This window comes from Cololabis saira, chromosome 5 (assembly GCF_033807715.1).
Source record: "Cololabis saira isolate AMF1-May2022 chromosome 5, fColSai1.1, whole genome shotgun sequence".
NCBI lineage: Eukaryota > Metazoa > Chordata > Actinopteri > Beloniformes > Belonidae > Cololabis > Cololabis saira.
In genome coordinates, this window is record NC_084591.1 from 28,649,269 (window position 1) to 28,664,877 (window position 15,609).

At 40.2% G+C, this 15,609-nt stretch overlaps 1 protein-coding gene across 1 annotated transcript in view; it reads left to right on the forward strand.

Moving 5' to 3' along the window:
- The window catches only part of b4galnt4a (beta-1,4-N-acetyl-galactosaminyl transferase 4a), a 169,375-nt gene that overhangs the window by 135,552 nt on the left and 18,214 nt on the right, over nt 1-15,609 (forward strand). The window contains exon 8 of the mRNA XM_061721462.1: nt 5,367-5,445. Within this exon, the coding sequence (XP_061577446.1) occupies nt 5,367-5,445 (79 nt within the window). The remainder of the gene's footprint in view (nt 1-5,366; nt 5,446-15,609) is intronic.

Sequence of the window (15,609 nt, forward strand, 5' to 3'; positions counted from 1 at the left end):
ATTACACAAACATGGCTTCATAGTAGAACTGGTCTGCTTACCGTCCAGACTTTTCACCACATAAAAACATTTGGTACATCATGAAATTAAGAATAATATATGACAAAGAAGAGGCAGGCCTTTTTTTCAGGCAAGAATGGGACAACAGTGGGATACAGTGGTGACCATAACCCTGCCCCTACTTTTTTTTTAGATGTGTTGCAGCCATTATTCTTTTAAGATTGCATTTCTGCTGTTTAAACATTTTTATTTTAGTTTTTTATGTTTATTTTTTAATAAAATAAGGGTTTATGAGAATTAAAACTAATTCTTTGCTGTTTTTATATACATTTTACACAGATTCCAACTCTTTTCTTTTATTATTGTTTCTGCTTTTATGTTTCTGAGAGTTACTAAAAGGGGGAAACGAGGGAGATGCTTCGATTTATATATATTGAGAGTTCTGTGCAAATACAGTAGCTGTTCCATATATATTTTAAGTGTTTAGTCCATCACGTCTGTGGTCGGCATCACTCAGACAGTGTGGCGGCAAACTGGAGCCTCTAAATTCTGACATTAGATTATCCCAGAGATTGAGTGAAATTATTGTCTGGATTGTATTGTATGGAATGTAATGAACGTCTGGAAATTCACTGATTTTCCCCAAACCCATTTAGTATACAGGGGTCTGGACAGGGAACGGACCCAAACAAACTAAAAAGGAAAAAATAAATCAGTGCGGGATGGTCAGAAAGACCAATGTGACATTAATCTTAAAATCAAATTTCAACAATGTAATTTAGATTAAAAAAAATAAGGGGGGGCCTTTATGTTCCTCATCAGACTGGTCAGATTACTCTACTTATGTTTAGAATATTTTATTTCTTTTTTTAAGTACAAAATCCAGGGTTAGAAATGCTGTTATGTTTGAATCCTTTTTAGTAAGGGCAGGATGAGAGCCAGCAGCTAAAAGTGGCACTTAAGTTTGTTGATTTCAGCAGCTACACTGAAACATATTCCCTATTCATGAGAGTGACCTTAGCACACTGTCACTGCTCCCCTGCACCTGCAATGATTTATTGGTTACAGGACGCTGGGCAGCTGGATGATGCAGTGGCGTTTATGCCTGGGGATACACGTGACCGTCCCCTTTCAGCCTTTGTCCTTCCGTTTCAACTCGGTCAACTGCATCGGGAATGAAAATGCACACGTACACAGCAAAACACTTCCAGCAATAAAGCTGCGGTATTAATCTTGACTTGTTATATATGTGCGCTAATTTAATGGCGCACCTCAACAAGTCGGCTGGCCAAAATGAAATCAAGCCGGATTTTAATAGCTGCTTCGGGTCAATTTGGAAGCAAAAAACCTTTTGCAGCATTTCTCTTCAAGTTTTGCATCGTCGGTTTAATGCATCACCTTCTGCTGTGAAAGGCTTTTATTAACAGGCATCTTTCTCTTTCAATTAGTATATAATCAAACAAACATAAAAAAGCACTGTATCTGTGTTTTTGAGAACACCTAATAAACTGTGGGACTTTGTCAAAAACATACACTTCAAAAAATAGCATATGTTGTTATTTAAGGTTTGATGAAAACACAGGTAGAAAAGGAAGAGCTGAGAAAGTAAAAGCCATAACATATTGTGAATAATCAGAAAATAAAACTGAATTTAATTGTACAAAATACCAGGCTGCAACAAACTGAATTTGCATGATCATATATTTAATGTTTTCCTCCTCCCAGTTAAAGTGCAGATGTAAATTGCTTGTGCAAAAAGGAAGCTTGCTCTCACAATTGGTTTTTGCAGCGGATGTGTTTCGAACATGCAGAAGCACATAATGTGTGCATGGAAGCGTAAAGAGTTGATTGCGACTGTAAACTGCATGTGTGAGTTGTGTTTTGAAAGTTATTGCGGTCTCCTGCGCTGCTATGTCTCTGATCTCATAACTGATATGAACCCATTCATCCAGATGTGTTTTCAGGGGATTGACGTACAGTGGCTTCATGTGCATATTTCATTAGTGTGGGGAATAACATGCATGGTAAAACTACTGTACGAATCAGTCTTAACTCAGTCAAACAGCTCTCCAAAGACATTCCGCAGCTTGGATAAGTGGAATATGTTGAGTTATGTGGAGCATCGATTTTCTTCCTCATGGTCTCTGAAGGAGAGTTTTCTTCAGGACCTGGGGCTTATAATACTGTGGCTCACTGTCGTTTCTTTCACTATCTTGCCTGTAGTGCAATATTATACTAAGCAGATTAATCTGTTTATGCTCAACTGATGGATGTTTTTAGGGCTATGTTGTGCCTTTAAAGCGAAACTATCTCCCTTGATCCTGAACAGTCATGATAAATTCTACTCCTTTAAGTTTTCAATGACCCACAGATGTTCGCAGTTGTAGGTCTGGTTTCACACAATAACACTTATTATGTTTTCAGAAGTGAGGATTACTGAGAAAAGTTCTGACATTGTAGGAGGTGCAGGAGCTAATAACTACTGTATATAAAATGTGTGAATGGTGTTAAGAATTTAAAGAAAAAAATCTAAGTAGTGAGGGTTTGCTATGAACGTCTGGTGGAAGGACCTGTCAGACAGTAGGCCTGTGTTGAAAAAATCGATTTCCCAATTCTAAATCGATTCTCATATTAATTCCTAAAAATCGATTCATATGTCCAAAGATCGATTTTTTTTTTTTTTTTTATTTATGTTTTTTTTTTTCATGATTACATTACAACTTTTGGTTATTTTTTTGTTTATCCCCAAAAAAGGAATGTTTTGTTGGACACGAGAATAACTGGTGCCATGTTTTTGCCTTTAAATATGTTTAAAGGTATGAACACATTAAAGTGTTAGGTTATAATTGCATAAATTGTCTATATTTCATTACTTTATATACTGTCTTGGGGTTACATTTGCAAAAAATTCTAAAAACCAAATGCTCAAAAATTAAAAACCAGAATAGACCGAAAATGGAACAAATAAAAACGGAATGTGGGAAAAAATAAAACCGATTTCATCCGTCTCTGTTTCCTCCCTGGATCTGTTTGGTAATTCTGACCCACATGATGTTTCTGAAAGCAGTTCTATCAGCATTCTGGGAGCTGATTGGTCCTTACAGCATCATTAGCTGCCAATACTTGCTGTTTAATCTCAATATAATACTAGTAGTAATATTTTGCATAACTACAGTCATATAATTCATATAATTCAGCTCAAAAAACTGTTTTAATAACACTAACCCAAATCAATATCGGAATCGAATCGGATCGAATCAAATGTTGATAATCGATTCTGAATCTTAAGAATCGGAATCGAATCGATTCTTGACATTTGAATCTATCCCCAGCCCTATCAGACAGGTCTCCAACTCCAACGCCCGGCAGAACCACATCTCAAGGGAGGTGAGGGACCTGGAGTCTGAATGGGCCTCCTCTGTTGAGACCACCGACTGCAGCTGTGGCCGTAACGTCATGGGTGCCTGTCATCGCGGTAATTATAACTCTGTGGGTGGACACCCTGGGGAGGCAGGCCGTAAAGCTGAAGAAGGTGTCCTGCAGGGCTTGGTTAGCCTGTAGAACTCCAGAGGCCGTTGACCGGTATCACCTGGCCAAGCGGGCTGCAGCCTCTACAGTTGCTGAGGAAAAATGTGGGGGTAGGAGGGGTTTGGACAGAATTTCTAGGTGCAGGCAGGGGATCGAAGGGGTCTAGTTTGAATTTCTGCTTTTTGAAGATGATGTGATCCTTTTCGGATCAGAAACCTTTTTTAGTCCCTTGAAGAGCAATTTCTTAGCAGCAGCTTCATCAACATCAACAAACAGCAAAACCAACAGATATACTAACATATTCCACCTCAGTTCACACAGATCTACAGTGCAAGTGCTCGAGTCATGTCATGGGACAGCAAGATTAGTAAGAGTGGGGAAAAAAAAAAAACTGTATCAGGATACTCAAGAGTAAAAGTACACAAGTAAAGTAAAAAGACAGTTGACACCGAGAAAAAGAATAAAATTAAGAGTACAAGCACAAGAATTGCCAATTAGGATTAAAATCACAGTTAGGTAGTCTGATTATAGAGGGGATGTATGTCTAAGAATATCGATTGGTTTTAGTTACGGGAATTTGATAATGTCGACCTGTAGGCATGACAGTAAAATAAGAAGGTAAAATGTGCTTTTAATTCAAACTTGTTATCCGTTTAGCTTTCCTGATCGCCTGACTTTCCAGGTGCAACGCCAGGTCTCTCTGCTGAACGTTAATGATCTTTAAGCACACTTTAATAATGCCATTTAGTCTCTTCCTGTCCTTTACCCACAGACCAGTAAACAAACAAATAAAAGAAAATGTTAAAAGACTTTCCATAAATGAGCAATAAAATCATAATCTTCAGTTTTATTCGGAGCCATTTGCAACTGAGCGTGAAATGAGAGGGAATGAGAATCAGCACAGCCAAACGTGAGACCATGTGTTCTCAGTCGGAAAAGGGTGGAAGGCTCGCGGTTAGGGGAGGAGTTGCTGCCTCAGGTGGAGGAGTTTAAGTATCTCAGGTCTTGTTCACGAGTGAGGGGAGAATGGAGCAGGAGACTGACAGGCAGATCGGTGTGGAGTCTGCAGTGAGGCAGACTCTGCACCAGTCTGTTGTGTTGAAGAGAGAGTTGAGCCAAAAGGCCAGGCTTTCTCTTCACAGATCGACCTACTGTATGTTCCCACGCTTATTTACGCTGACGAGCTGTGAGTAGTGACCGAAAGAGTAGGTCGTAGTACAAGCGGCTGAGATGAGTTTCCCTTGGCTGGGTAGCTGAGCTCTCCCTTCGACGCAGGGTGAGAAGTTCGGAGTAGAGTCGCTGCTCCTCCACATCGAGAGGAGCAGTTGAGGTGGTCCAGCATCTGAGGATGGTGGAGGTGTTCGGGCATGTCCAACCGGAAGGAGGCCCTCTGGAAAACCCAGGACATGCTGGAGAGACAGTATTCACCCAGAGGTGCTGCAGGAGATGGCTGGGGGAAGGGAAGCCTGGGTCTCTGCTTAGTCTGCTGCCCCCGGGACCCAACCTTCAATAAGCGGATGGATGGATGGATGGATGGATGGATGGATGGATGGATGGATGGATGGATGGATGGATGGATGGATGGATGGATGGATGGATGGATGGAAGCTAAACAACTTTAGAAATGTTTTTAATTAGTATAACATTAAGAAAACGTGGCCTTGTGTCATATGTAACCAATAATCATGTTCAAATAAAAGTATTTTCACACAGAAAGTACATGAACTTTACTTTGGCAGGTAGTTCTGCAGTAAAATAACAAACTTTATGTATTATGCAGTAGAATTTTCTGCATAGAGCCAAAACTAACAACAGCTGTTCCTCTGTTTCCTCTTTAGCCTTATCTCATCAAGAAGATACTACTTTGAGATCCTTCATAAGCAGGATGACAAGGGCTCAGATCATGTGGAGGTTGGGGTAAGTTAGACCTAATCTCTTCTGATTTTCCTTGCTATAAACACCTTCTGTTTTGTTGTTGACTTCAACTCTCGGGCTTAAAATCGTTTCAACTGTTTCTAGAAAACCTATCGTCCTGGCAGAAAATTTCTTATTTATTTTCAATAGTTGGCCCCGTTTTCACACTGTTGCGATAATGACAGAACCGGAGAAAGATGGAAGTAAACGTTTACTCTGTGTTACTTTACATTCTTCTCTGCAAAAGTGGATGCAATCACATCCCCTGTTGTTCCTGCCCTGTCTTTACTTGCCAAATGATGTGGACTCTCTCTATCCATTCCCTCGTCTCTCCACTTGCACCTTTCTTTTCCACATCATTTTCCATAAATGTATTCATTGTGAGTTTGTTTGGAGCCATTTATGTTGGCTCTCCATTGCACCATTTTCTCTCACTAGTTCTTCACCTCAGGCAAAGCTCAAAAATGAGTGGGGCCTAATTTCAAGATGAAGTTTCAAACGAAGGCCCACACGCCTTGTGTGAGCCTGCACTTCGAGCGGGTGGGCAGATGATAAAAAGAGATCACTGGTGTGTGCGTATGAAATGAATCTCCTAACAAGCCTCAGGTGATCACCATCATCACAGTGACCATTCGCATGAGGGCGAAAGCAGCACCCCTGCTGGGGTTGCTGTCTTTTCATAGAGAGCTTTTGCATCATTTTTTTTCATCCTAAAAGTTAGTAATTTATTACGTCTATGTCACTCTGTCTTATTTCTATGGAGAGAAAATCCACTCAAAACATTTGTGTGTGCGTATTATCTGATTCCTGCATAGTACTTGATTTGTGAGTAGTACTTGATTTGTGCTTATTATTACATTTCTGCGTGCGTAACTTGCTCGAAGTTACGGACAAAACGATAATTACGAATTCAAAAAGCCTCCTACAAACACACATCATTACATACGCATGCACGAATCGCCTGATACACACGCACAAAGCTATAGATACGCACAAATGGTTTTGAGACTCTTTTCACGCCTCCAAGACGCCTCGCAGATTTGTATGTACTGTACATGGTGCATTTAAGTACTGGTTGAAAGGTGGGTCATCTGAATTTTCATCTGAGTCAAGCGTTATTTCCCTCCATACTTAGTTTCCTCTAAACTTGTAACGAATTGTGAAACATTGTAGGCCTGTGTAAGAAAGAATATCTCAGCACCCCATGGTTATAACATATTTACTTTGTAATATTCTTTAACTCCTTACATGGACAGATATGCATTTATGAGCCTTACAAATGTAATTACATGTTTTAAAGGTATTGTGACATCATTTTTAACATGCTTTTAACACTATTAAAAGTCTTGGCCAACATCCCTCAAATGTGTCTAAAAGAGTGTAACAAGAAAAACTTCACTCTAGTTCTCTTTTCCTGGCTTTTTATTTCAGTGTTTTTTTGCGCCGTGAAAAATGCTTCCTTTCCCCCCTTTTCCTGTCAATCATTGCTCCGCTCCTCCTCCCAACCTCCTCCTCCTCCAGCCATACGCTCACAGCGGCGTCGGAGCGACAGGCGAAGCATGCACGGAAAAGCAGGAGGGCGAACCACAGCAAACAATCATAAAAATAAAGGCATGTAAATAAAGTGTCCCCTTATCTTAAGTCCAGTCAGTGGCCGCGGGTCTTCTTAGCAGTTTTCCTCCGCTGATGAGAACAGAAGAGGCTGTAAACAGCTCCGTGTTAAGCCTGATTTATGGTTCCGCGTTAAATCGACGCAGAGCATACGCCGTAGGGTTCAGCGTACGGTGCGCGTCGCCGCGTAACCCTTCGCCGTAGGTTCTGCGTCGGTGTAACGCGGAACCATAAATCAGCCTTTATGGTGCACTGGAGAGGAGAGGAGGCAGGGAGCTGGGTGGAGGGGGCGGTGATTTAGCGGGCCGTTACGTAACGGCCCGCCAGCAAACCAGGTGCGCCGTTTTTGCACAGTTATGCGGAAAATCCCAGAAAGCACACAATACACTGAATGTTAAAAGTTCGTTGTTTTTTGGGTGTAATTGATGTCAAGACACCCAACAAAACACAAAAAATCTAGAAAAATGTGTTTTTCATGTCACAATCCCTTTAAAGCAACGACCGCTAGCTGGTGCACTTCTTTGGCTGGGAAAAATTGACGGTCAAATCGGGAGGTAAGAAGATAGTAATGGCGTGGCATCCCGGTGGTCTAAGGTGGTCTGAAGTAGGTATACCTAACCTAGGTAACTAGGTATCGTGGGAAATAACGCTTGATTCAGATGAAAAATCAGATGTCCCAGCTTTCCACCAGTCCTTAAACGCACCATGTACGGACGAATCTGTTAGTCTTCTTGGAAGCGTGAAAAGAGTCTCAAAACCATTTGTGCGTATCTATATCTTTGTGCGTGTGTATCAGGCGATTTCTGCATGTGTATTTAACAATTTGTGTGTGTAGGATGCTTTTTGAAATCGTAATGATCGTTTTGTCCGTAACTTCGAGCAAGTTACGCACGCACAAATCTAATAAAACGCACAAATCAAGTACTACGCACAAATCAGATAATACGCACAGACAAATGTTTTGAGTCAATTTTCTCTCCATATATTTCGGTTAAGCTTTAAGTCTTTGTGTCCTCATCCCTCTGATTATCTTTTTTCTTTATATTTTTTAAATCTTTTTTTTATCTTTATGTTCTCAACTGTCTATTATATTTATCCATCTCGTCAACTAATCAAGCCTTCTTGTTCTCTATTTTTTCCTCAAGTGTAAAACATTCTCTGGTCTACCATGTTCTTGTATAACCATCTAAGATCGGCTGTGTGTGTACATAATTTTGTACTTTGAGGGGGGGGGGGGGGCTTCTACAATGAAATGAACCCGATCACAGAAGAAGGAAGAAACAGCACTGTTTGATAACCTTTTAGGACTTTATATGTGTTAGATGACTAAAAATGTTATCACATTCAGTTAATGTGAAGATGAAGCTGGGGATAATATTTTTTTCTCAGTGGCAAGTTTATGCAGTTATAGTTTATGCAGTGTTTTATCTAAATAATTGTCATTTTTAAAAGTCTGATCTTGGCAGCGCATGTTTGAGATAGTGTATCATAACATTGGAATTATCTAAGCGACGCAGACTAGAAAAAGTTACAAACTTTCCTCTGATTTGACCAATTCACTGTCATCTTGGAAATGTATAATTTTTGAAAGAAATGAGAACTCAGAGTGGCCATCTGTCCAGTGGCAGTCATTGCTTTTATGAATGCCTTCAGCAGTCCACATGATCTCTATGTTGCCTCTGATGCGTTTCTCAGTGTTTGAGTGACTGCGTCTTTTCCCTCAGCCATGCCTTTGTAATGTGCAGAATGTAGGTTTATATTTCCTTCTTGAAAAATACATGTCACTGAAAAGGATATATCCTAGAAGGGAGAATATTCGACTCTAAAGCCTCAGTATACTTTTTCTGCCTTTAAACTGCCATCACAGAAGTCAAAGGCACTTAAACTACGCCATATCATCACAAATCCTGGCTGTTGGGTTTGTTGCTAATAACGGTCCGGATGTTCTTTTTTGACTTTAGCCAAGAGTGTATAGCGGCAATTTCTTCCAAAAAGATCCCGACGGACTGCTATACGAATGAAATGCCACTGAACTAAGAGACATCAGTCACGAGGCTACATATGTATGTATGTGTGTGTATGCGTGTATGTATATATATATATATATATATATATATATATATATATATATATATATATATATATATATATATATATATATATATATATATATATATACGGTATATATATATATATATATATATATATATATATACGGTATATATATATATATATATATATATATATATCTTGAGCAGTTGGTCAATTTACTTCTTTACATTAGAGTCTTTATTCTAAATAACTATTAAGATGAAAACCACTCGTAAGGACAAGTTTGTTTCTGTCAGAAAAATTGAAACTAGGAAGTAAATTGACTGCTTGGAGTGACAGTTACCCTAAACATGATTCTATGGGATTTATAATCCAGAAAAATGTTTTTCCATGCTCAGTGGAAAAAAAGGACATGTCTTCATACACGCCCCTGGTTCCATTAAGTGAAAGCAGAGTGGGTGCTGCCTGCCCCCAAACCATAATAAATGTTGATCCAGCCATTCGTCAACAGTGGGAGGGTCTGTGCCGTCCACCGGGTGTGGGGAAGGGGGGAGGGGTGCTTTGGAGCGTTCATAATGGAGCATATATTTTCAGGGAGCACTGAAGGGAGGATGGGGAAAAAGCTTGCTTTCCACATTTTTTTTTCTTTCAAATATCGATATCAACATGACATCACCCAGAAATGTCTTACCCTGCCTCTAAGCAAAACTTGAAGGGTTTTACAGCAAACATTTCAGCCTTGTGGAATGACCTATTTATAGCCAGATTAGATACAACTGAGAACCTATACTGTACATCTGTTGTACCATCCAGCTCTATCCAGCTGGAGCAGTTGTGCCTTGAAGAATAGGTAACATGCCAAAAAGAGACGAGCAGCTCTGATTTCTCTAAAAAAACAATCTTTACAAAGTAGTCACTTTGTCAGGGTAAATACGCATGCACATTCTGCTTATTAATGTACAATCCAAAATGGGAAAAATGCCAATGAGAGTAAAATATTTTTGCACTTTTGCCCATTGCACGTCTTTACATGCTCCGTTAAGGGTTGCAGTCTGTTTGTTGTCAGTAAGAGAAAAAAACAGTTTGTATAAAACAAGGTATTGTTTTTTCGGAAACTTTTTGGCTAAAACTTGCTGTTTGCAGTACAGCTGAAAAAGTGCATTCAGAGCAAAGAATGTGTGCCAAATCATTAATTAAAACATAAAATCAGAAAATTAAGCAAATGCTGATGACACGCTCCATATACCTAAGGAAAACTGCAGAGCTGGTGAAAACAAGAAGCTGCTCTGGCACCAGGTAGCCCAGCTGGTTGTGTGGATGTTTTATGGGCCTTAGGTCCATGCTCAGGTTGGCCTGGGATGAATCCTAGCCAGTGGCTCTTTGCTGTATAACACAGTTTCACCCACTCTCTGTGTCCACTTTGCTGCCACGCCACTTTCAAATGTAGACCAGTAGTTGCCATCTATCAATCAATCCATTATCTACAGTATACCTGCTTATTCTTAATCAGGGTTAGGATGTTGTCTGGGGGAAAGGGCAGGGGAACACCCTGGACAGGCCCCACTAGGTCCTTAAAAAAACCAAACAGTATTTAATCTATCTGCACGTGCTTGTAATACAAAGTGCTTGTGAGGATGTTCAATTGAAACTATAGTGTAGCTTTGACTTTTCCACAGGGAATTATCTATTACCATTATCCATTTAAGATTACTGATTTCAGAGCTGAGGGTTTTGGTCTCTTAATGAACTCTTGATGGCTTTATCTGAGGTCAAAGAGTGGAACCTGGATGGATGATGAATGAAACTGGGTAGGGATATTAAAAAAAAATCTATGCAGGATGTCTCCATCTTCTGGTATTTGTCATTCCAAACTCCCTGGCAGGAATACATCCAGATGAGTCTCGATCGATTATGTCTGGTATTGTATCATTATCAAGCATTAATCAATCTCTCTGTATTTGTTCTACTTGGCTCTCTGCAGCAAAACCCCCATTACTCTATCAAAGCGGGTTTATCGTATTAGAAATATTTTAATGGAGTATTGGAAGTCTTGCAACGGATCAAGATAATGTCCGGTAATGTGTATGTGTGTGTTGTGAAAACACTGTCTCAGAAAGGCCCCTGAGTGTAATTTAGCTGTGGAATGCATTTCACACCTTGACAGAAATAGCAGATTTACTGTGACAAGCCCACAACGGCGTAAACCCAGGGCTCCTATAAATCCTCACAAATCGAGACACTCATTTGTTAAAGAGCAGATAGTGTGCATTCGCGGCTCTTTCCTTGTTAAAGGTGGCCATCCTCTCAGGGAGTGTATTTGTTTAGCAGTGCTTCCTTTTGAATAAATAAAACTGAGCAAATGTCAAACGGTACACAAGCACTGCTTTTTATCATGAAAATTTTTTATTTTGTCTAGGAATTAAAGAGGAAAGTGGAACATAAACAACATAAAAAGCAGGAAGAGACTATTTTGGAATAAAACTTACTTTCCCTAGGGGAATGAAGACAACTGCATATGTGTTTATGAACAGCAGGCTGATGAATGAAGAGACTGTTGAGCTGTTAGGATGAGTGAGCAAATTACTAAACCTGCACTTTGACTGAACCTTTCCATCGTAGTCACATGCTTCAGTGTTTTTTTCTCAATTATCTTCAAATAAACTCTTTCTGGAGTGAACACATAGCTGCTTGGCATGATAGATGATTTTGTGAGATGCGGTTTCATTAAGTTTCTTAATCACCATCTGGATCTTTGTCAGTGAAACACAGGACCTTTTCCACCAGCCTAATGAAAAGCATCCATTGATAGCAACCTGACGGAATGAGGGAAAGCATTGGTCGTTAAGCGGTGTGACTGAGAGGATGACGGAGAGACAGAAACAGAGAGAAGAAAGTCATGCTTTAATTAGTGATGGCAAGTTTACGGAAAGGCAGAGGTGTGGGAATAAAGTTGAGGCTGAACGATTAATCGCATTTGCGATAATATCGCAATATCATAAAACTAAATTTTTTAAATCGCAGCGTGAGCGATTATAGGGTTGTCACGTGACGCGAGTGAGAGAGCACTAGACTGCATCAGCTCTTCATGCTGTGCTGCAATGGCCCCTGGCTAGACTGTTGCATACTGTCTATGGGCTAGATGGACCTGAAGCTGAATCAGTCTAGAAGAGGAACAGCACATCCACCCAGTTGGTTTATTTGTGTTTTTACAAAAGGAAGATCCAGCACAAGTCGGGTGTACAGAGCAGGCCGTGCTACTGTTGCTACTTTACCGAGTAAAACTGCAAACTTGTTCCAGCATGTTGAAAACGAACAAACAAGGGCGGCAGTAGCTCAGGTGGTAGAGCGGGTCGTCCAATGATCGGAAGGTTGGCGGTTTGAATCCCGCTCCGTCCCAGTTTGGGTGATATGGCAGCCACGCTTCCGTCAGTCTGCAGGGCAGCTGTGGCTACAAAACGTAGCTTACCACCACCTGTGAGGATGTGTATGAATGAATAATGATCTCTGTAAAGCGCTCTGGGTGCCTTGAAGGGCGCTACAGTGGGGAGAACAAGTATTTGATACACTGCCGATTTTGCAGGTTTTCCCACTTGCAAAGCATGTAGAAGTCTGTAATTTTTATTATAGGTACTCTTCAACTCTGAGTGACAGAATCTAAAAAAAAATCCAGAAAATCACATTGTATGATTTTTAAGTAATTAATTTGCATTTTATTGCATGACATAAGTATTTGATCACCTGTCAACCAGTAAGACTTCCGGCTCTCACAGACCTGTTAGTTCTTCTTTAAGAAGCCCTCCTGTTCTCCACTCATTACCTGTATTAACTGCACCTGTTTGAACTCGTTACCTGTATAAAAGACACCTGTCCACACACTCAATCAAACAAACTCCAACCTCTCCACAATGGCGAAGACCAGAGAGCTGTGTAAGGACATCAGGGATAAAATTGTAGACCTGCACAAGGCTGGGATGGGCTACAGGACAATAGGCAAGCAGCTTGGTGAGAAGGCAACAACTGTTGGCACAATTATTAGAAAATGGAAGAAGTTCAAGATGATGGTCAGTCTCCCTCGGTCTGGGGCTCCATGCAAAATCTCACCTGGTGGGGCATCAATGATCATGAGGAAGGTGAGGGATCAGCCCAGAACTACACGGCAGGACCTGGTCAATGACCTGAAGAGAGCTGGGACCACAGTCTCAAAGAAAACCATTAGTAACACACTACGCCGTCATGGATTAAAATCCTGCAGCGCACGCAAGGTCCCCCTGCTCAAGCCAGTGCATGTCAAGGCCCGTCTGAAGTTTGCCAATGACCATCTGGATGATCCAGAGGAGGAATGGGAGAAGGTCATGTGGTCTGATGAGACTAAAATAGAGCTTGTTGGTCTAAACTCCATTTGCCGTGTTTGGAGGAAGAAGAAGGATGAGTACAACCCCAAGAACACCATCCCAACCGTGAAGCATGGAGGTGGAAACATCATTCTTTGGGGATGCTTTTCTGCAAAGGGGACAGGACGACTGCACCGTATTGAGGGGAGGATGGATGGGGCCATGTATCGCGAGATCTTGGCCAACAACCTCCTTCCCTCAGTAAGAGCATTGAAGATGGGTCGTGGCTGGGTCTTCCAGCATGACAACGACCCGAAACAAACAGCCAGGGCAACTAAGGAGTGGCTCCGTAAGAAGCATTTCAAGGTCCTGGAGTGGTCTAGCCAGTCTCCAGACCTGAACCCAATAGAAAATCTTTGGAGGGAGCTGAAAGTCCGTTTTTGGTTTTTTGGTTTTTGTTTTTTAGTAATTAAAATAATATTTTCAACCATTATACCAATGAAACTCCTTGATTGTTCTTTTCTCGCGGTGGGATATTGGATACGACACACTTTACCATCAGAGCTCTGATTAAAACTGTTAATATTCTACAGCACAATGCTGATTTATTTATTTTTTCTTTGTGTGAGTCAGAGACGTTGTCAGTCTCAGTTCTCAGATTGCTATTAAGATATTGGTAATTCATGTGCCTTTGAAAAGAGGTGATTGAGCGAGAACAAAAAAATAACTCTTTCAAATTCGTATTACCTTAATTTTTTTGTCAATTTGAATATTTTTGTCTTGAGGTAGGAGAGCTGTTGGTTGGTGGTGTTGAAGTAATCTGGTTAAAACCTTCTAAAAAAAAGCATTAATTATATCATTATTAGTCTGTATATTATATTTACTGGCTAAATTAAAATATGCAAGACTTAAAACTAAGATCCATAGTCTTTGGAATAACATTTTATTCTAAATTTATATAACATATATTAAGATTAAAATCATCCATTAGGTTTTATTGAAGAAAAGAAAATCGCATATTCAATCACAATATTGGGAAAAGTAATTGCAATTAGTTTATTTTCCCAAATCGTTCAGCCCTAATTAAAATCCGGGATTGTATTGACCCTGCACTCGTGCCATAGCAAGTATCTCTGCACAATCCAACACACACGCTAATGAGCGACAGAACGGCACATGCAAACACACACCTTCAGTGCTCCATGTAAACCAGCAGTGGGCCACGAGACGTGTAGCCAGCTATTAAGGTACTTTGTGTTTCCTGGAAATAAATTGGTTTTCTCTTTGTTTTCTTTATCAGTTGTTTTTGTTGCTTCATTTCACTTTCACTCAAAACACCTTATTCTTTTACTTTTTTAAACACACCTTTCATCTTTGTTTTTAACACATTTCAATGTTCCTGATAAGCTAAGCTTCGTCATATGAATGTTTTATACGAACGTCAGCTAAAAACTACATGATCTTGTTTGAATGATGTTACTTTTGATGCTGCTATTGGCTCCGTAGAGCTAGCAAGTAAAAATTCACACCGAAGGCTTTTTCCAAGTTAAAAAGACACGTCTGCCCCTCTTCTTCCTATCCTATTTTTAACTGGAAATGCTGTAACAAAGAGCGTCACAAAGATGATTCATCCAGTGTCAACCTTCTCCCCAACAGTTTCCAGATACCACCTCATAGATGGCTCTGTTACAAAACATCTGGCGTGTCAGGCCCAATGTTCATTAGGGCTTGAAAAATCCAATAATACCACCTAAAGGCCTTCGTTATGCCATTATTCCACTGTCATTTCCTGTCACCTTATCCTCTAGGAGGCGCTATTACCAGCTGTCGGCACAATTAAAGTGATTGCGAGGGGGTCATCCCCAATCTTTTTCTTCATAACGATGTAAATGTGAGATGTAACTACTGATTTATAGTGGGTAGTGCACATCCTACTAAGATAAAAATTAATGATGTTATTAATTCTTATTCTCATTCATGTTAGTCTCTTTTGGAACCTTTCATAGTCACTCACTGTGAGTCTTCATGAATGTTTTAGTGCTCTCATGCCGTCTTCACTCATGTCATTGTGCAGGATTTTGTAAGAAAGTCCCACACATGACCGACCATGTCAGCTTTAGAAAGGAATATATGTAGTACTCTGCCAACCACATCCATTGTTTCCTTTTCATGT